Consider the following 19522-nt stretch of genomic DNA (forward strand, 5'->3'; position numbering starts at 1 on the left):
GAAAAGAGCGTTTGCCGCCGCGACCGAAGTTCCCGCCCCGAGGGTGCGGCTTGGCCTAAGACCCCACCCAGGGGAGAAGTGTAAGCGTCACTCTTTCCCTCTTCTTCCTCCGCTCGTCTGCCAAACCTCAGCCAATCAGGGGACAACATGGGATGTTATGATTAGAAAGGAGGGACTTATTGAGGAAGCAGGTCCTTCTACTAGAGAGCGTTATCCTGGAGAATCTGCTTCTCTAGGCCAGCAGCCTAAGAACCATGATCTCCCAGTTCTTCATTTTGTCCTCCAAAGGGGACCCTCTCATCTACAAGGACTGTATCCTCCCACCCGTGAGCCATGGAGACAACAGCAGAGAGTAAAGGGACCAGCAGCAGCAGGGAAGGCATCCAGGGAGGGCCCAAGGGCGGGGGGCAGCAGTAGCATTGTAGGGCTGAGGGGAGTTGGGTCAGAAAAGGGCGAGAAACTGATTGGCGGCTTAGCCTTGGTTTCCCTTAACCTCCGTCCCTTCAGTCCGTGGAGACTGTGGAGGGAGTGATGTAGCCGAAATCTTCTACCGGAAGGTGACGGAGCTGCCGGGGGACCAGCCTCCTGTCGTGATGGTAACAATCTTTCTAGGCACTGGGTGGGATTTGAAACTAGGAATCGATGCTGTTTTAGTGCCTTCTGAAGTCGTTCATACTGGGGTTTTTAGATGGGATTTGCTTTCCCAAAGCTTTTTTTTTTTTTTTTTAACCCTAGAATGCCCTCTCAAGACTCCCATTCCCATGATTTTGACCTTTATCCTTTTTAATTCTCCATTGGTGTTCATTCCTCCACTTTTCACTTCCCAACCCCACATTATCTCCCTCACATCCCTCTCCCAGCACCACAAAGGTCACCACTTTGTCCACATCCGACACTTCAGTCTCTATCTTGTGGTCACCACCGCAGGCTGTGTTTCCCCATTCATCCTCCTGGAGCTGTTATCAAGGTGAGGAAAGTGGAACCGAAAGGGGATGGGGAATTTGACCTCAGAAGACTCATTACTTCCTCCCTTCCCCAGGCTGGTCACCCTCCTAAATGATTACTGTGGCTCCATCAGTGAGAAGACACTCTCTCTTAATGTAGCGCTTGTCTATGAACTCTTGGATGAAGTGCTGGTAAGGAACAGAGGCTAAGGGCCCAGAGGTTTCTTCCCCTATCTCTTATTTCAGAGATAGGCTCCATTTTTATTAAAAGATTTAGGTATCTTTCATCTCCATTTCCACATACCTCTAAGTCAGCTATATAGAAACATACCTCTTCTATTGTAGGACTATGGCTACATCCAGACTACATCTACAGAGATGCTGAGGAACTTTATTCAAACTGAGGCTGTGGTCAGCAAGCCCTTCAACCTATTTGAGCTCAGCAGTGTTGGTTTGGTTAGTGAAGACAAGGATGGAGGAGGTTTGGGAAGATGAGTTGAGATAGGATTAGCTAGTGGATTTACTATTTGTGGACTTTTACAGTTTGGAGCTGAAACACAGCAGAGCAAAGTGGCCCCAAGCAGTGCAGCCAGCCGTCCAGTCACAACTGTTCGCTCCGACCAGGTGAGGAAGTATATCTGTGTTTTCAAATATCCAGGCATTTTAGGATCCAAACCCATATATCCAGTTTTCTCCTAGTTTTGTTATTCTCTATTCCAGCAATTCAGTCTCCCAGATTCTTACAATTAATCCCCTATTTTTGGGGACCCAGATATCCATTATCCAAGTCTCTTTTGACCTCCAGTCTTTAAGTACCAAGAATCAATTTATTCCGGATTTCTTTTCTTTTTCAGAGTCACAAGAATGAGGTTTTCTTGGATGTAGTAGAAAGGCTCTCAGTGCTTATTGGATCCAATGTAAGTTTGAGTCTTCAAACCCAATTTGGTTAAAAAAAAATTTAGTATCTATTATATTCAGACACTAAATTCAGAGATGGGAGCAGCTAGACGGTACAGTGGATATAGTACTGGCCTTGAATTCAGGAGGATCTCAGTTCAAAGCTGGCCTCAGACACTTAATACTTCCTCACTGTGTGACATTGGGTAAATCATTTATCCCCAATTGCCTCCAAAACAAACTGATTCAGAGACAGTATGGTATAGGGCATAGATTACTGGCCTTGGAACTAGAAGGCCCTGCTTTCTGATTCAAATTGGCTTTGTTACCCTGGACAAGTAATTTAACCTCTTGGTGCCTCAGATAACTCTTTAAAACTTTAATTTGAGGGATAGTTGCTAAATTGAATTGGAATCAATCAAAGTTTTATTAAGCACTTATAGTGCCAACCACTAAAGGAAGAAGTTTCCTCACGAGTTCCTGTACTAATTAAATCACAGTACTGAACCAAAAAATAAAAACAGAACTCTGAATAACTAGGGAGCTTATGTAATGAAGACGATCTGTCCCATTCCAACCCTGGAATGGGATTATATCACAAAGATATAGGGAAGCTAGGATTGTAACTACCCTGGGACATTACTCCCTGTGGTGACACATGAGTCCTAGATAAAAGGTTCATTCTGTATACTTCCCCTCAATTTGATTATGAGTGAGTGAATAAGATGCCAAAGTAACATTCCAATATCTGTGTTCACAAAATTTGAAGTGAAAAAAGCTTCAGAGGCCATCTGAATCCTCATCGGTACAAGAATCCATTCTTACCCATAACACTCGATTATCTAGCTTTCACTTAAATATCTTTAGTATTAGGGAGCTACCTTCTTTCTAAGGAGCCTGTCCCATTTTGGGATAGTTCTTTTATTCCATTCTTTCATTCATTTAATAAGTATTAGTGCTTATTATATGAGAAATGCTGCCAGATGCCGGAGATCCGAAAACAAAATCAAAAAGAATTTCTGCCCTCAGGAAGCTCAGTGCACTAAATAGGGGGATTAGGAAAAACTTCTTATAACAAGATGCTAAGAGAACAGTGAGGAAGGAATATATTTCAGGCTTGGAGGGTAGTCTGCATAGGTCCTTAGAGGTGAGAAATGGAATGCTGTGAATCTGGGGAAATAGTTAATTGAGCCAATTTAACTGGAAGAAAGCATGGAACGCTCTGGAAGCAAAGATTTGTAGTCTGTTTCTTGACACTAAACTAGTTGTGTGAACATCATCAAAGTCACTTCACCTCCTTGAGCCTCAGTTTCCTTCCCTGTAAAATACAAAGGTTGAATTAGCTGGCGTCTATGGACTATCCAGTTGTAGATCCTCTGAGCCTTGTAACTGTAGTGTACATGAAAAGGAGTAGTGTGAAGTGTTAGAAAATTTTTCTTTTTCTTTCTGGTAAATTTGTTTTCAATACACATTTATTAATCATATTAGGAGCAAAAGGGGAAAACCATGGGAAAGAGGAAAAAAAAAAACAGAAAAAAGAAGTGAACATACCATGTGCTGATTTACATTTAGTCTCCTTAGTGTTTTTTCTGGATGCAGATGGCATTTTCTGTCCAAAGTCTATCAGTATTGCTTTGGATCTCTGAACCATTGATAGAGCCAAGTCTTTCATAATTGGTCATCACACATTTTTGCTATTATTGTGTACAATGTATTCCTGGTTCTGCTTGTTTTGCTTATTACTAGTACATGTAAATATTTCCAGGCCTTTGTAAAATCATCTTTTTCATTTTTTATAGAACAATAATATTTCCATTATCTTCATATACCACAACTTGTTCAGCCATTCCCCAATTGATGAGCATCTACTCATTTTTTAATTCTCTTATACCACAAAAAGAGCTATTACAAACATTTTTGCACTTGTGGGTCCTTTTCCCTCCTTTATGATTTCCTTGGGATATAAAACTAGTGATGGCACTGCTGGATCAAAGGGTATACATAGTTTTATAGCCCTCTGGTTATAGTTCCAAATTGCTCCAAATTGGATCATTTTACAATTCCACCAACAATGCCTTAAATTGTCTCAGTTTTTCCATATCTCCTTTAACATTTATCATCTTTTCCTGATCTGAGAGGTGTGAAGTGGTACTTCAGAGTTGTTTTTTTAATTTGCATTTCTATAATCAATAGTTATTTAGAACATTTTTTCACATAACTATAGATAACTTTAATTTCTTCATCTGAAAATCGTCTGTTCATATCCTTTGACCATTTATCAATTGGGGAATGACTTATATTCTTATAAATTTGACACAGTTCTTTTTGTATTTTAGAAATGAGACCTTTTATCATAAACACTAGCTATAAAGATTTTTTTCCTAACTTTGTACTTATCTTTTAATCTTGTTTCTATTAGTTTTGTTTGTGCAAAAACTTTTTATTATTGTACAATTTGAAATTTGAAATTTATAAAATTTCTACTTGGGACCCTGGGGAGAAAATAGTTCTGTAACCAAGGACATGAAAACTATTATGAACATTTTAATTTTTCATTTCCCTTCCCTTAAACTCTTAGGGCTCTCTGCTGAAGGTGGATGTGCAAGGTGAAATCCGACTCAAAAGCTTTCTTCCCAGCTGCTCTGGTGAGAAGTGAAGAGGCTAGGGGATATAGAGAACAGGGAGTAAAGTATGTTTGAGGAACCAGGTACTTAAGAGTTGGAGGGGATGATGATATCATTAGTAATATGTCTTTCTTTGACAGAAATGAGAATTGGCTTGACAGAGGAATTTTGTGTGGGCAAATCAGAATTGAGAGGTGAGGCACTAAAAATCTTCCCTACCTACGCTTATACATTTGAACTAATAATATAGTTATAATAAGGAGGTAGTAATGGAGTATCTATTAGAATTTGCCCAGAGCAAGGATTTTGATTGAAGATCAAAAGGCATAGGCATGGTAGAAGAGTTTTCTTTCAATGTAATGTATTGATTAGGCATGCTGTTTATTATTAGGGGATGTGTGTCTTTGATTAGGCATGCCGTTTATTATTTGAGGGGGGGGGGGGCGTCTTTTCTTACAGGGTATGGGCCAGGGGTACGGGTAGATGAAGTTTCATTTCATGGTTCTATTCGACTGGATGAGTTTGAATCCCATCGTATCCTTAGACTGCAGCCATCTCAAGGAGAGGTCAGATTGAGGGGGACTTGTTTCACAATAAGGAAGAGTGGGGAAGTTTGAAGATGAGAAAGACCAGGCTGACATTGTTTTTGTGTTTACAGTTGACTATAATGCGGTATCAACTTTCTGATGATCTTCCCTCCCCTCTCCCCTTCCGGCTCTTTCCCTCTGTTCAGTGGGATCATGGTTTAGGCAGGTAAGATACTGATGCTGTTTCAGAATTACATAGCTTTCTCCCCATTCACGGTCCAAAATTCACCCTGAATACAAAGAGAGAAGGTTAAAAGATGACACTTCTGCCTTTATTCCTTACCCAGGCTACAGGTTTATCTGAAACTCCGGTGTGACCTACCCCCAAAGAGGTGAGAACTGTGATAGTAAAACAGTGCTTGCTTTGAACACATTCTGCTACTTTGAAACTCCTTTTTCCTCATATACTTCCTATTGCCTTCTTTCAAAATATTCAGTTTCACTGTGTAAGGGTAGGGGCAATCTAGGTCAATCCTTTCAGTGGGGGCCTCGAGCAAGGAGGGATAGGGAAATGAGGAATAGAACTAATGGGACTTTGTTCATTTATGATTGTTCCAGCCAGGCTCTTCATGTCAAGCTCCACCTCCCTCTTCCCCGAGGAGTGGTCAGGTCAGTTGTGGGGAACTGGACAAATTGATATTTTATCAAATTCCTCTAGGGAAATAGGGTAGAGGATGAAACTGGATAGTGGGCAATGGATTATTCAGTAACAGCTTTCGCTTGGGGCAGCAAGGTCTTATCTACCCTTTCATATCTCTTTAATTCCTAGTTTATCTCAGGACTTGAGCAGCCCAGAGCAGAAAGCAGAGCTGGGTGAGGGAGTGCTTCTATGGGACCTTCCTCGGGTACAGGGTGGTTCCCAACTCTGTGGTCTCTTCCAGGTAACAACCACCAAACACCATCCCCCCTGATTTCCATAAGCTAATCCCAGTTCCTTTGATTTCTGCAGTGTGTGCCCACTGTGCCCCTCCAATAAACCTCACCTCCACCTATGTTTTCGTCTTCCCAGATGGATGTCCCTGGACTTCCTGATCCCCCAAGCCCAGCCCCTCCTCTGGGCTTAGGTCCTGCAAGCCTCTCATTTGAGTTGCCACGATACACTTGTTCAGGGCTCCAGGTTCGATTTCTTCGGCTCACAGCTCCTGGAACTCCTGATAACACTGTCCCAAATACGTGGGTGAGACACTTAAGCCACAGTGATACTTATGTCATCCGGATCTGAGACCCAAATGAGAATGCTATGTCAACCTCGTTTCTGGAAAGGAATAGTGACGATGTATTCCTTTCACCATTGCTGGCAGGGTAATGAGAATCTGATTGTAGTCCTTTTTCTTGACTTAAGAACTCAGGTACATAAAACTGAACTGCTTTATTTAGGGGGAGGGATCTGTACAATGGGACATATATCTGAAGATTGCTGATGGGGAGAGGTGAGTTTTATGGGGGTAATCACTCCTTATCCCAAACCAAAATGTAATAATGAATGAAAATTCGTATTTGAGTGTGAGAATATCATTTTGTAGGAAACTTTGTCTGAAGCCTTCAAGGGGTAGGCTGAGGAGAACTGGAACTAGAGGGATGTGAACCATTGGCCTTAGGGGTACCAGGAGCTGGAGAGGGGCTATCCCCATTGTCCTGTTTTCCTCCAGAAAGGGAACCACTCCCAAGGGGAGATGGGGAAGATGATGATGGAGGAGCTGGAGAAGCATGGGAAGTCTGTCCTCCTTTGCCTTCCCCAGATGGTGGAAGAGATACAACAATGTATTTCTGGACACTGCCTGCCCCTGAGGGAGCTTGGCTAGGAGGGGCTGTTGATGCAGTAGAGACTAACTTCACAATAGGCTGAACACTGGGGACTGTGGTGGTGACAGGAGAGGTAGTAGTAGATCCAGAGCCAGGAGTTGCTGTGCTAAGAGATAAGACCTACAGAAGAAGAGATGAACTAAGTGAGCATCACCTCTTCTAACAACTCCCATTTTTCCATTCCACTTTCTCCACGTATTTTTTTTTTTGTTGTTGTTGTTCTATTCAAAGACAGTAATTAATAACTTTATGCCATTAAACCAGCTCAAATCAGATAGGCCCTACTACATACCAATCCAGCATTCACCTTTCACCTCTTTCCTATGAAGAATTTTTTTCCTTAAATACTCACAAACCTTAGAAAGACGAATAAGAGAATACAAAAACCACCTGTATCCAATACCATGTCATAACAACCCCAGTTTAAAGCTATTTCAGAAGCCTGAAAAGCAGCTAGTTAGAATAAACTCATATTGGAGCAGATCAATTTGAACAGGGTAGGAAACAAAGTCTTTCAACTATTTTCTAGTCTGCCAAAGATTGGAAGAGTTCTTGCTTAGGGCCAAGTACTATATTTCTAGCCAATCTCACTAGCCCTTCTCCCCAAATACCTGCTGTGAAGATGAGGCACCAGAGGAAGATGACATGACTATGAACTTGGTTGGAGGTGGAGAAGGCTGGGCAGGGGCTGCAGCTCTTGCAGATACCAGTGTCTGAACAGGTAATGCAATGGACCCAGGGACTTTCAGCAGCCCAGTGGTTCGAGGACCTGACTGGGGGGCCTGGGAGAGTGTCAAGGTAGGCCGGGGCTGCAGAGAAGGAAAAACCAGCACCTGTTAACCTAGAGCACCAAGAGAGGAAAAATGGTGAGAGGGATAGGCCCTTCTTAGAGCTTTTTTCTTCCAACCATGTCCTGTAGTCACTGACCTGTGTGATAGTCAGTGTAGTCCTATTAACTTGCTGGGCTTGCAGGGCAGCCTGGGCCCGGGCCTTGACCACATGAGAACACAGAAGAGGTCCTAAGGAACCAAAGTCTGTCCGAAAAGCATCCTGATTATCTGGTGGTGGCCGCAGCTTTGCCAGCACTGGGGCACAATGTTTCTGTGGAGATAAATGAGGTTTTTTATAGTAGGAAGTATATGTGATCATTATACAGGTGAAAAGCATGGAACAGGTAGGAAACCTTTTAAGTTTATAAAGTATGAAAGGTTAATTATGCTATTAAGAGAATAGTTCATAGGCTTCTCTAGCTCCAGGATTCTTAACTAGGGTCTGTGAACTTATTTTTTAAAAAATACTTATGTTTCAATATAACTGGCATCTTTTATTCTGAGGAATCCACAGGCTTCAAAAATCAAAAACTGCCAAAGGTCCATCAAGCAGATAGATACACATATGTACACACACCCACCCACACAAAAGATGAAGAATCTTTGTTCTAGTTAGTCATCATTTCCATTTCTTGCCTGTGAAAATACTGACACAGATAATCCCTAATTTACAAATGGATCACATTCCAAAAGCTCCTATTTTATATATGTCAGTTATTTAGAGGATCTATTCTCTATCATTTGTAGACCTACTTGAGTTGATTTTTATACTTATTTTCTAGAACCCATGATTGAATGTTAAAAGTCATGATAGTGTGAAAGTGGTCCTATTTTGCCAATGTTTACACCAAGGAATCCTAAGTTTTTGCAGATTTTATATGAATTGTAAAGGCTTTTTACTTTTAATACAGGCCAGGTCATGTCTAGTACTTATGTTTGTTTTGCCAAAGGAGGAAATTTTTCCTTTTTAGAACCAAAGACTAAATCAGTTTGACCATCACAGTTTTGGAGATAACAGGCAATATGTTCTAAGAGAAATAGCTGAATCAGGATGCCTTAGGTTCAGTTCTAATTAAATGTGTAACAGGTAGAATCAAAAATGCTTTATAAAGTGTGTGTGTTTCAAAGACATGGTAAATAAAGAAGGCTCATTCACTGACCAAAAGGAGGCTCTGCACATGGTCAGCTCCAATCCGGTCAATATTGCTCAGCACAGGGCCATCTAGGACACTCCGAATCCGCTCACCTTCCTGCTGAAGCCGTGGTAAAATCAGCGTTTTAATCACCTAGAAAAATAAGGAACAGCATCAAATCACTATTAAGCTACTCCATACTATAAGAACTAACCCCCTCCCTGCCAGTTTTCTCCTCCTATAGGCTCCACTTTTTTACATTTTCTTTTCTCCCTGAGTAGCTTACATCATGTCCAAGTTCTGCTAAGCCAGCAATAGAGCCATAGCGGGTGGTCCAGGGAGTCTTCTCATCTACCCAGCTCTGAAAGGGAAGAATATTAAAATATCAAGGAAGGTAAATAATGGAAGACAAAAACAGGATTTTGACTAAGGCTATTAAATCTCAATCTAACTCCAAATCTGGTCTCCATCAGCCATGCTTACAATTCCTTACTCCTTATCCTAAGGAAAACATTTAGTACTAAGGAGATAATTTTGGCTATAGAAGTGAACTGAAATGTTCCCCTACACACATACACACACCTTGGTGAAGGTCTTTGTGATCCGGGACTGGATGTTGTTGGTAGTTGTGCTGAAATGTTTGCAGATCTGAGCTACTAGACGAGCTGCAAAATCCCTGAGTGCCCAGTGATTATCCACATCTGGTCGAAGACACAGCTGTCTGCTCACAATACAAGTCATTACAGCAGGAATCAACTCATGTACCTGGGTGGAAGAGACAAAACTGACCTTTGTGTACTGGAATCACTGCACTCTCCAGTGGCAAGGGCAAGAATTATTGAGAAGGAACAATGCTGATAGGAACCTACTCACGTATTTCTCCAAGTACAGAGTTGGATTATCCATCAGAGCCTTCACCATTCGCATCAGGTAGATAAGTAGGGCCAAGTTATTCTGAACAACATTCACACGTACCTAGGAGAGGAGATGGGAGAGCCATAAGTTTATGGGACATCAAAAGTGACCAAAGCCTCCCTCTTCTAGCTTCTACCCTTTGTCCTCAGCCCTCTTTTCATAACATCCATCCCTCTTACCCCCTCAGAGATGAAAGTGCTGAACCTTGGCAGCATCTGATAAAGTCCAGGGTCTGTAGCAATGCTTTGGAGAGCTTCCTGTATGGGAAAAGGTAGTAAATAGCCTGGCGAAGGAAGAAATGGAAGGGTTGAAAGCAGAGCAGGTGAGGCAGGGTAAAATGGAGAAATGGGAAAATAATCCTGGAAAAGGGTAAAAGATCTCTAGGATTTTATGGAACTACATTTCTTAAGGAATGATGTCTTACCGCTCTCTTGGCCTCACATGACCCTACACAGGCTTCTGTTATCTCCTTATAATACAGCTGTTGCTCCACCGACAACTCGTGGATACTCCGGGGCTTCAGTCTTAGTGGGGCACCCTCCAGCAGAGGTGGAGCTTTCTTTTCTTTCCCTGGTAGGGAATGGGAAGGTGGCAAGGTAGCAATGAGGTGGGTTTTCATTCCTATGTGAAGCCCAGTTTGCACCAAGGGAATACCTAATTCCTACCCATCCTTTCTTCTTCCCTCATGTCTACTGAAGTTATGAACCTTGATCTTTTTCTCCATACTGTCCAATTTCTGACCCTGTCATCCCAACCACCTAATGTTAATAAACCAATAAGAACACTGGAGTTCTAGCCTCCATCTTGCCTCACTGACCTTTCCCATCAGTTGATGCAACACCTTGACCTTTGCCTTTCAGTGGTCCATCCTCTTCCTGTCCTGGCTTTGCAGACTTCAAGGGCTCTGTGGCTTCAGCCTTTTGCTGTTCTTTGGGGGCTGGAATAGGAATGAGCAATAAAAGGAAGTAAAATTCAGTCAGGGAATACCTGATTTTAAAAGATGTAGAAAAGAAAGGAATTTATTGCCAAAGAACTAGAAAACATCATGAAATACAAAATAGATGATTTTGTTTGTATTAAAAAGTTTATGTATAGCAGAAAATGGGGGGGAGGGAGGATTTTACATTCAAAGGTTCTGATAAAGGCCTCATTTCTAAAATATATAATTGACTCAAATTTTATTAGGCTACAAGCCATTCCCCAATTGACAAATGGTCAAAATGAACAATTTTCAGAAGATGAAATTTAAAGCCATTTCTAGTCACGAAAAATGCTCTTATTAAATAAAGAAATTAAAGACAATTCTGAGATGTACCACTTCATACCTCTCAGATTGGCTAAGATGACAGAAAAAGATGGTAAATATTAGAGGGGATGTGGGGAAACTGGACAGCAATACATTGTTGGTAAAGTAGTGAACTGATCCAATCATTCTGGAGATCAATATGGAACTATGTCCAAAAAGTTATCAAACTACATACCCTTTGACTCCACTGAGTTTATAAGAAATTATAAAAAGGAAAAGGACCTACATGTGCAAAAATGTTTGTAGCATCCCTTTTTGTAGTGGCAAGGAATTGGAAACTGAATGGATGCCCCTCAGTTGGGGAATGGCTGAGTAAATTGTGGTTTATGAATGTAATGGAATATTATTGTTCAATAAGAAACGATCAGCAGGATTTTAGAAAGGCCTGGAGAGACTTATATGAACTGATGCTAAGTGAAGTGAACATCGTATACAGCAGTAACAAGATTATGTGATGATTAACTCTGATGGATTTGGCTCTTTTCAACAAGGAGATGATTCAGGCCAATTCCAATAGACTTGTGGTGGACAAAGCCATCTGCATCCAGAGAGAGGATTATGGGGACTGAATGTGGATCACAACATAGTATTTTCACCTTTTTTATTTTTGCTTTTTTTCCTCTCATGTTTTTCCTTTTTGATCAGATTTTTCTTGTACAGCATGATAAATGTGGAAATATGTTTAGAAGAATTGCACATGTTGAACCTATATTGGTTTAATTGCTATCTAGGGGGAGGGGAGTTGAGAGAAGGGAAGGAGAAAAATTTGAAACAAAGTTTTGCAAGAGTCAATGCTGAAAACTATCTTTGCATGTATTTTGAAGATAAAAAGTTATTACCAAAATAAAAAAAAAAAAAAAAAGATTGGGTGGGGAGGAGATAACTTAAGGTGGATACTAGGGAATAGAGAATAAGGGGCAGAGAATAAATGGAACAAAGCTTACCTGGGGGTGGGTTCTCTGGGATAGCTGGCTGAAAACCCTCAATACTCAGCCAATGAGCTGGGAGAGAAGTGAAAGTCTTAATTAATCACTTCAGCAAGACCTAAAGTGTCAGGAATATCCAGAGAAGAGAATTTCTAAGAGTGAAATGGTTAGTAATGTAAAAGTTGTGGAAAGGTAAAAGAAAAAGGTAACATAAAGATGCCATGGTAACTTAGTAATATGGCCTTGCAATGGCTAAAATTTTAATTGCCTTGTATACAATCTACTGAGAAGTCTTTCCAACCTTGTATAGATTGATCTTTGGAGACCATTCATGCCTTTCCAGCTTGTCAGTACCTGGCTGAACTCAACCTCCATACAGGTGTCCTTTGAGAACCCAGGCTCACTACCACAGCACAAGAAACCATTGGCATATGACTTGATAATAGTGTTCATTCCTTGTCACAACCACCATTCTCCCCAGAGTCTCCTCTTAACACTTAACTGGATCAGATCTCCCAAGTTACTTCTCTTTAATAAATTCCCTAATAATGCTTCTAAATACCTTCTATTCCCCCTCCTACCTTTGAGGCAGACATCAAGGGGAACACGGGGCAGGGGAGTGTTAATGATGTCACTCAGATCAACCTCTTTCTCTTCATAGAAATAAAGTTCCCGACCGCCACCAGAGGCAAACCGGAATGGAATGAATTCCTGGGCATGGAATCCATATAGAGGCTGAAATAGAGAAACAGATCACAAAGCGACTTAGGATGAGAGAGGGAAAGAAGGAAACAGTAAAACTAAAGTAGTGGAGCCTTTTTGCCCCAAGTTACTTTTTCCCCATGCAGCCTGGTTTCTCTACCACCACCTCCCCTGGCTCAGTTTTCTAACTATGTACCTCAACATTCTTCAATTTCAGGGCATAGTCTATATCACTTGTTGTGAGCTTCTGTCGCTTCCCCATATGCATAAATTTCAGGGCATCCTATAGGGAAGAGGTTGACAATCAGGATCACAGAAAACAGCCAACTCAATGCAATATTTAGGAGTGGAAAATTTGAGGGTTCCATTGGATTAGGAAGAAAAATTCTCCACCATACTGGCTTCTAAGAAACCAAGACGTGCCTGTGCAATCTCCTTAATACGATAACTAACTTCATCTGTTAATAGCTGGCAGGTCTCTTCAGGCATCTGAGCAATGCCCATAGATTCTGCCACAACTTTCATTGACTCTGAGGGTAACACAGTGTTGCTTAACTTCAGTTTCTTTTCTTCTGCCATGCTGGAGTTTGGCACCTCTCCCAAACCCCCTCTAGGGGCAATGGCCTACAAAAGAGATGGAGAAATTGAGATTAGAAGAAAACAGGGGAGGGGGACAGGAAAAAAAATAACCTTATAGTGTTGTGAACTGAACCAAAGAATGGGAAAGACCCAAATGAAAAAGGACAGAGGTAGGTGATAGGGTAAAATATTTTCCAAAAGCTCTATCTAGAGCTAAAGTTAGGAAAAGATAACAGCAAATGCAATTTTCATTATTACATATTTACTATGTGCAAGGTTTAGGCTTGGTGCCAGAGATACAAAGATGACTCCTTCCTACCTTCAAGGAACTTACTATCTATAGTGGATCAAAAAAAGGATTACACATGAATATAAACTTACTTGCTAATCCATTAAACTTCTTGTTAGGATGGAGAAAGATTGGCCTTATAAAGTGATTTCACACTTTATCCCCTTAGTTAAGACAATGAGACTCATTCTTATAGAAGTAACCAGTGTTCTACACAACAATAAACACTTGCTCATTGCCTCCACAATCCATAAATGAAATTTCTCTTACCTCAAATTCCAGTCCTTCCATCCTTGCCTGCTCATCCTCATATTCCTCCCTTTAAAATTTGACCACACTGTTAATATCCTCAGCCTTTGAATCACCTACCCTCAATGTTCTATTGTTGCTGAACTATTTCCAATGTAATCTCTCAAGGAGTTTACATTCCAATGAATCCACCCCTAACTCTTAACCATGTTTGGATTGGGCCATCCAAGTATTTAAGTAATGTTAACCAGGCTATTATTGCACCACATCATTATTCCACCAGTACTTTCTGACTTTCTAGTGAATTCCTTAGTGTCTGTTTCAAACCTTTTCTCAACACACTAGCAAACCCCTAAACCCTTCTCTCCTGTAATCAGAGGACCTCAAATCATATTTCACTTACCAAAAAACATGAGACTTCACCCTGTGCTTCTACTCAGATTTAATAATCTTGACAACATTCTTTTGCTCCACTCTAAGATTGAGGGGGTCCTTTTCCTTACCAATGTCTATCAGTCCTTCCTCTAATCTTTATTGGCTCCTTTCCTATTACCTAAAAATGGTAATTTTAGCCATAAAAAAATTTACTTGACCCCGTCCATCACTTAAAGCTATCATTCCAAATCTCTCCTTTCACAACTAAACTAGAAATAGCTAAGAAACTTTACCTTGCCACCAAGGAAGTCAGTCTTTCTATTCATGCATAGCAAAGGCTGACTTCCCAATGCCAATAAACTTCTTTTACCAGTCTTAAAAAAAAAAAAAACCCAAAACCTAGAAATAGTCATCAGTCTTTTGACTCCATTTCCTCCTCTCCCATTTGGATCTTAATCCCCTGAATGGCATGTTTCTGACTCTACTGTAACAGCTCAGGACAAGATTAGCAATGTTTTCAATGAGCCTCTTTTCAATCTTTATGTTGCCTTTTTCTCTTACCTTTCAGCAACTTTTACATTACTAACCATTTCACTTTTATAAATTCTCCTCTCTGGATTTTCTTGACATTTCTCTAGATCATTCCTCTTCTCAATAGTCCTCAGTCTACTTTGCAGGTCCATCATCTATATCCTACTAAATCCTAAAGTTCCTCTCATTAGTGTTATTGTTAACATAATCTCAAATGAACTCTAAATGCTTCTAGACAATACTTGTTGAAAAAATAGCAGGAAGAATTGGTTTATTGGAAAAAAAATGATTCTTTTTTTGGAGATGTTGAATTTAGAGATTCCTATGGGACATTATCTAGGTGGAGATAACCAGCAGACAGTTGAAGGTATCATACTAGAAGGTGAGAGGAGAGAGAGGCTAAATGTGAAGATTTGAGAGTCATGAATAAAAATGTGAATCTGATGACACTAGTCTCATAACTATACTATGAACAAGATGCTCCATCTTTCCCAATTATTGATCTTGCTTCCTTTAAGTCTCAACTAAAATACCACTTTTTACCGAAAGCTTTTCCCAATTTTTTAATTCTATTGTCCTCTCTTAATTTCCTATTTATCCTGTATATAGTTCGTTTTGTACATATTTGTTTGCATGTTGCCTCCCCCATTAGATTATAAGCTCTTGGAGGACAAGGACTGTCTTTTGCCTCTTTCTGTATCCCCGATGCTTAGCACATAGTAGGCACTTAATGGTTGTTTATTGATTAAAAGGAAACCATTGGATTTTATAGAGTAGGGAAGGAGGTGACATGATTAGGTTTTTACTTTATCAGCTGAGTGGAGAATGGGCTAGAATGGGGAGAGACTTATGGGAAGCAGACCAATCAGTAGGCTATTGCAATATTCTGTTTGTAAGGAGATGAAGGTCTGCAGTAGAGTGGATGATAGTGTCAGATGAGAAAGAAATAGAAGAAGATGTTACCAAGGTAAAAGCGAGAGGCTTTGGCAACATACTGGATATACTGAAGTGAGAGAGAATGAGGAGCTGAAGACACTCAGATTGTGAGTCAGAGTGACTAAAAGGATGGTGATGTCTTCAGTAGTAAGAGAAAATTTGGAAGGGAAGCTTTTTGGAGCAAAGATAATAAGTTTAGTTTTGGACATATTGAGTTTGGACATCCAATTCAAGATTTCTTTTAAATAATTGGAGACATGATACTAGAGGTCAGCAGTCAGGGCTGGATAAGCGGATTTGAGAATCATCAGCATAGAGATAATGATTGAATCCATGGGAACTGATATCAAGTGAAATAATGTAGAAGTGCAGAAGGTCCAAGACAGTTCTGTCATGTCACACAGTTAGTGGGCCAAAAATCAAGTGAAGGATACAAAGGACTTGTCAGATAGGAGGAGGACCATAAGAATAGTGTCTCCAAAATCTGTTATGACTATGTAAAAGGCTGCAGGGCGTCAAAAAGAATGAGAACTGAGAAAATAATATTGGATTTAGCAATTAAAAGATCATTGATGACCTTCCTCTCACATTGCAACTACCCTAGTTCAGGTCTTCTTCATTATATATAAAAATATAAAGATATTTACTAAGCTGACAAAACAAAAATTACCTCATCTCCCAACATCCATTCTCTCTTTTCCAAACCATCTTCCACATCATTGTTAAATTGACATTCCTAAGGTATAACCCATGGCGCTCATGCTCAGTAAACTTCATTAACTTCCTGTGGCCTCTAGAATCAAATACAAACTCTTCTATTTGGCATTTAAACCATTTCACAGTCAAACAGCAATTTATAACTAATGACACTGCAGAGTACACTCACACTCTACAAGCATTCCAACCAAAATGTAATGAATTATTCTGTCTTTCCACTCTTCCTCCCCAAATTGTTTTTATTTTGTATAGATCTTGTATTATCTATGTATGTCTTGTATGCCCCCAGGAAACTAAGCTCACGGCTAAAAGGGGCATTCTCATGTTTATATTTCTGTCCGGGGCACCTAGCACAGTGCTTGGTATGGTTTCTTGCAGTTAAGTCAATTTTTCCATGTCTGATTCTTTGTGACTTGTTAAGGACCATGCCTAAGTGAAGGGGCAGGTCAATTCTCTGAGAATCTCCGAAACTGTGGATCATAACACTTGAAAGAGTTGCAAAGAGAGCCTTCGAAGATGTTCCTTGTGGATTGGGAATGAAATAAATTGGAGACAAGAGGGAAGAGGAGAGAGGTCAGACAACACAACTGCCTGTCAAGTCTCCTTGTATCATGATCATCCTCTCACATGAAGAGATCCGTTCTACAGGTTTGAGTTAGACCTCCAGCAGCCACTGGCAGGTGGTTCCCATATCACAACAGTGACAGCTTGGAGTTTTCTTTTTGTGGGGATGGGGTTAAGGTGAAGGGAAATCAGGGTGAAATGCTTGTCCAGGGTAACACATCAGTGTCAAATGTCTGAAGCCAGATTTGAACTCCATGTCCTCCTGATTCCAGGACTAGTTTTCTATCCACTGTATTACTTAGCAGCTCACCATTTGGGGGCAAAGATCTTGAAAATGATATTTTAACTCATTTTACAGATGAGGAATTGGGACAAACAGGATTAAGTGACACCTCAGAGTGAGAAAAATGGGCACAGAAAATAGACAAAATTTGTAGAGTGCTAGTAACAAGCAGATCTCCTAAAAAGCTATGCAGAGGGTAACATACTCTCTGTGCAGCTGTGTATTGATCTGCAGCAGGCTCATCACTCTTCTGCAACCAAAGTAGACAGTAGGAATTTTTGATCTATTAGATCAAACAAGTGCTGCTAGCACAAAGATGTAGTAAATCTGGAAGTCACCTATGTGAACATGTAAGCATCAGGAAAACATGTTTGATATAAATTCAAAATAACTTTGGTGATGAATGCATGGAGCAGGAACAAGGCATCACAAATTAGACAATTTATAATTATGTTGCAGTATACAGATTGTTATTGATAGTTATTGTTTAATATTAATGTCTAGCTAGAATGTAACAATGGAATATACATCATGTAGCTTAGAGTTGTTATTGTAACGACAGCTTAAAGAATATATAAACCCTGACTGTCAGATCAATAGACAGACTTCATTAATCGAAGTACCCATCCATACCTTCTCTTCAAGGAGGCCACTGAGCTGGTCTCAACAATTCATGTTTCAGTACAGCTAAGTTCCTGGACCCTTTCACTACTCTACTCCTTGCTGGGTTTGGCAGCTGAACTGGAAAGTCCATTCCAATCCTACCTTAAATTTGTTACTCACTGGGAACAGAAAATTCCCCAATGGGCACCTATTGTCTTTTACCACCTAATCTAGCTGAACACAGCAGCAATTCAAAACAAGTATAAAGATCTGCACTTTTTAAGGAAAATTCCAGATCCTTACCCTAAGCTTCTCAGAAGCTTTCGCAGGTGTGCCATTTTGGGATCTCTGCTCTGACACTACCTCCCAAACAGAAGAGGGAATAGGATCATTTCAACAAACTAAAAGCCTATCCTTTTCTTCCAACAATTTTTCCTAAGCAAGGGCTGAGTTCCCCTTAGCCAGACTTAATACCAAGCTGTGGTGACTATCCCACATTATTTTCCAAGTGTTCTCTGCAGTCCAGACAATAACCATTCTTGCCCAATAATCAACAAACACCTCTACAATTCAAGGTTCCTTAGTTTTTAAGTTTCTTAGATACAAAAAAATCCAATAAGGAGGACAAATAAGCACAACTGTATGTTCTTTCCACAGTACAAAATGGTCAATTCCAAACATGTAAAAAACTCGCGCTTTCTTTTTTGGAATGCTATATGGTTATAGTGACCAAAACTGATCCCAAAGAAGACATGAGAAAATTCACCTCCCCCGCTTTCTTACAGAGGTGAGGGACAAAAAGGTGATGAGTGGAAGAGAAGACAGTCATTCAGAAATTCTATCTAGTTGAGACAGTTACACCTTATCTGTGGTTAGGAGAGGGGCTTCATCTATGAGTTCATTGTATTTGGAATTCTCAAATGACAGTACCGATGCCAGCACTTTTATGAAACCTATCGTCTTATAAAGTTACCTAGGGCACCAAGAGGTTAAACAACTTGACCAGTGTCACAAAGGCAGCGTTCCTCAGAGGCAGGGCTGAACGCAGCTCTTTCTGCTTCCCGCCAGCTCTCTATCCACAGTGCCAGGAAGCAATTTTGCCAAAGTCGAGGCCTACGTTTATTGTCTCTGAAAACGACTCCCGAGAGTCCCCACACTGCTCGTACAGGCCACAAGGCATTCCCACTCTCCCCAGTTCTCCAAAAGGACCGCTCTCCCTCTTACCTCCTGAGGAAAGAAAAATAAATAAATAAATAGCCTAGCTTTTCCCCTACCCGCGCACGCGCAGAGTCCCGGTAGTCATCGGAGTCCCCGCGGGGAGCCGCCAATAAGTTTTGGGGACCACTATACCTATTCGTGACTTGCCTATCGAGCCCCTGAAAACGTGTCTCTAGACGTCTGGAACTTCACAGTGTGCTCACTCAGGTTCTTCACCAGCTTCCAACATCAGCTGACTAGGCGGGAACCAGGATTTCAAGACTCTGCCTCCTTCGCAGGTCCTCGCTGAGCCTTACCCTTCCTCACAAGTCCTGGCAGAGGAAAGTGAAGTGCCCCTTAGCCTACCTCCTCAACCTGGAAAAAAATCCTCCTCCACCAAAATCCTCCATAAAAGTGTCGCTTCCACATCCCCTTGAACAAAAGGAATTTTTTTCGCTACCTACTTCAGCCGTTTTCTCTCTTTGTTCTTTTTCACCACAGACAGGACCCGGGCAGTAGTAAACAGCCTCTG

The 19522-nt window shown here is 40.8% G+C and overlaps 2 protein-coding genes across 7 annotated transcripts; one reads left to right on the plus strand and one right to left on the minus strand.

Moving 5' to 3' along the window:
• The first annotated feature begins 8 nt into the window (after window positions 1-8).
• On the plus strand, window positions 9-6542 carry AP4M1 (adaptor related protein complex 4 subunit mu 1). 2 transcript variants are annotated; one of them, XM_003768829.4, is made up of 15 exons: window positions 9-312; window positions 508-596; window positions 861-967; window positions 1040-1136; window positions 1290-1400; window positions 1488-1568; window positions 1799-1861; window positions 4420-4486; window positions 4606-4659; window positions 4925-5031; window positions 5124-5218; window positions 5340-5384; window positions 5611-5661; window positions 5822-5933; window positions 6062-6542. In XM_003768829.4, exons 1-15 carry the CDS (start codon window positions 255-257, stop codon window positions 6272-6274), a joined length of 1350 nt encoding a protein of 449 aa, XP_003768877.1. In that variant the 5' UTR covers window positions 9-254; the 3' UTR covers window positions 6275-6542. The 2 variants fall into 2 exon arrangements, with proteins under 2 accessions (XP_003768877.1, XP_031821126.1); XM_031965266.1 differs by having other exon boundaries at window positions 155-312; window positions 5822-5865; window positions 6062-6152.
• Window positions 6407-19520, minus strand: TAF6 (TATA-box binding protein associated factor 6). Of its 5 annotated transcripts, none has more exons than XM_012548805.3 (17): window positions 19455-19520; window positions 19144-19322; window positions 18767-19020; window positions 13091-13291; window positions 12864-12950; window positions 12547-12700; window positions 11984-12040; window positions 10551-10670; window positions 10158-10303; window positions 9913-9990; window positions 9692-9793; window positions 9401-9583; window positions 9105-9179; window positions 8846-8971; window positions 7783-7956; window positions 7467-7664; window positions 6407-6975 (listed from the first exon to the last, which is right to left on the minus strand). In XM_012548805.3, the coding sequence occupies exons 4-17, from the start codon at window positions 13244-13246 to the stop codon at window positions 6595-6597; spliced, it is 2037 nt and encodes a 678-aa protein (XP_012404259.1). In that variant the 5' UTR covers window positions 13247-13291; window positions 18767-19020; window positions 19144-19322; window positions 19455-19520; the 3' UTR covers window positions 6407-6594. The 5 variants fall into 5 exon arrangements, with proteins under 5 accessions (XP_012404259.1, XP_031821122.1, XP_031821124.1 ...); XM_031965262.1 differs by having other exon boundaries at window positions 6595-6975; window positions 19451-19515; XM_031965264.1 differs by lacking the exon at window positions 18767-19020 and having other exon boundaries at window positions 6595-6975; window positions 19159-19322.
• Between the last annotated feature and the right edge of the window lie 2 nt (window positions 19521-19522).

The sequence above is a fragment of the Sarcophilus harrisii genome, chromosome 4, assembly GCF_902635505.1.
Source record: "Sarcophilus harrisii chromosome 4, mSarHar1.11, whole genome shotgun sequence".
Taxonomy (NCBI): Eukaryota; Metazoa; Chordata; class Mammalia; order Dasyuromorphia; family Dasyuridae; genus Sarcophilus; species Sarcophilus harrisii.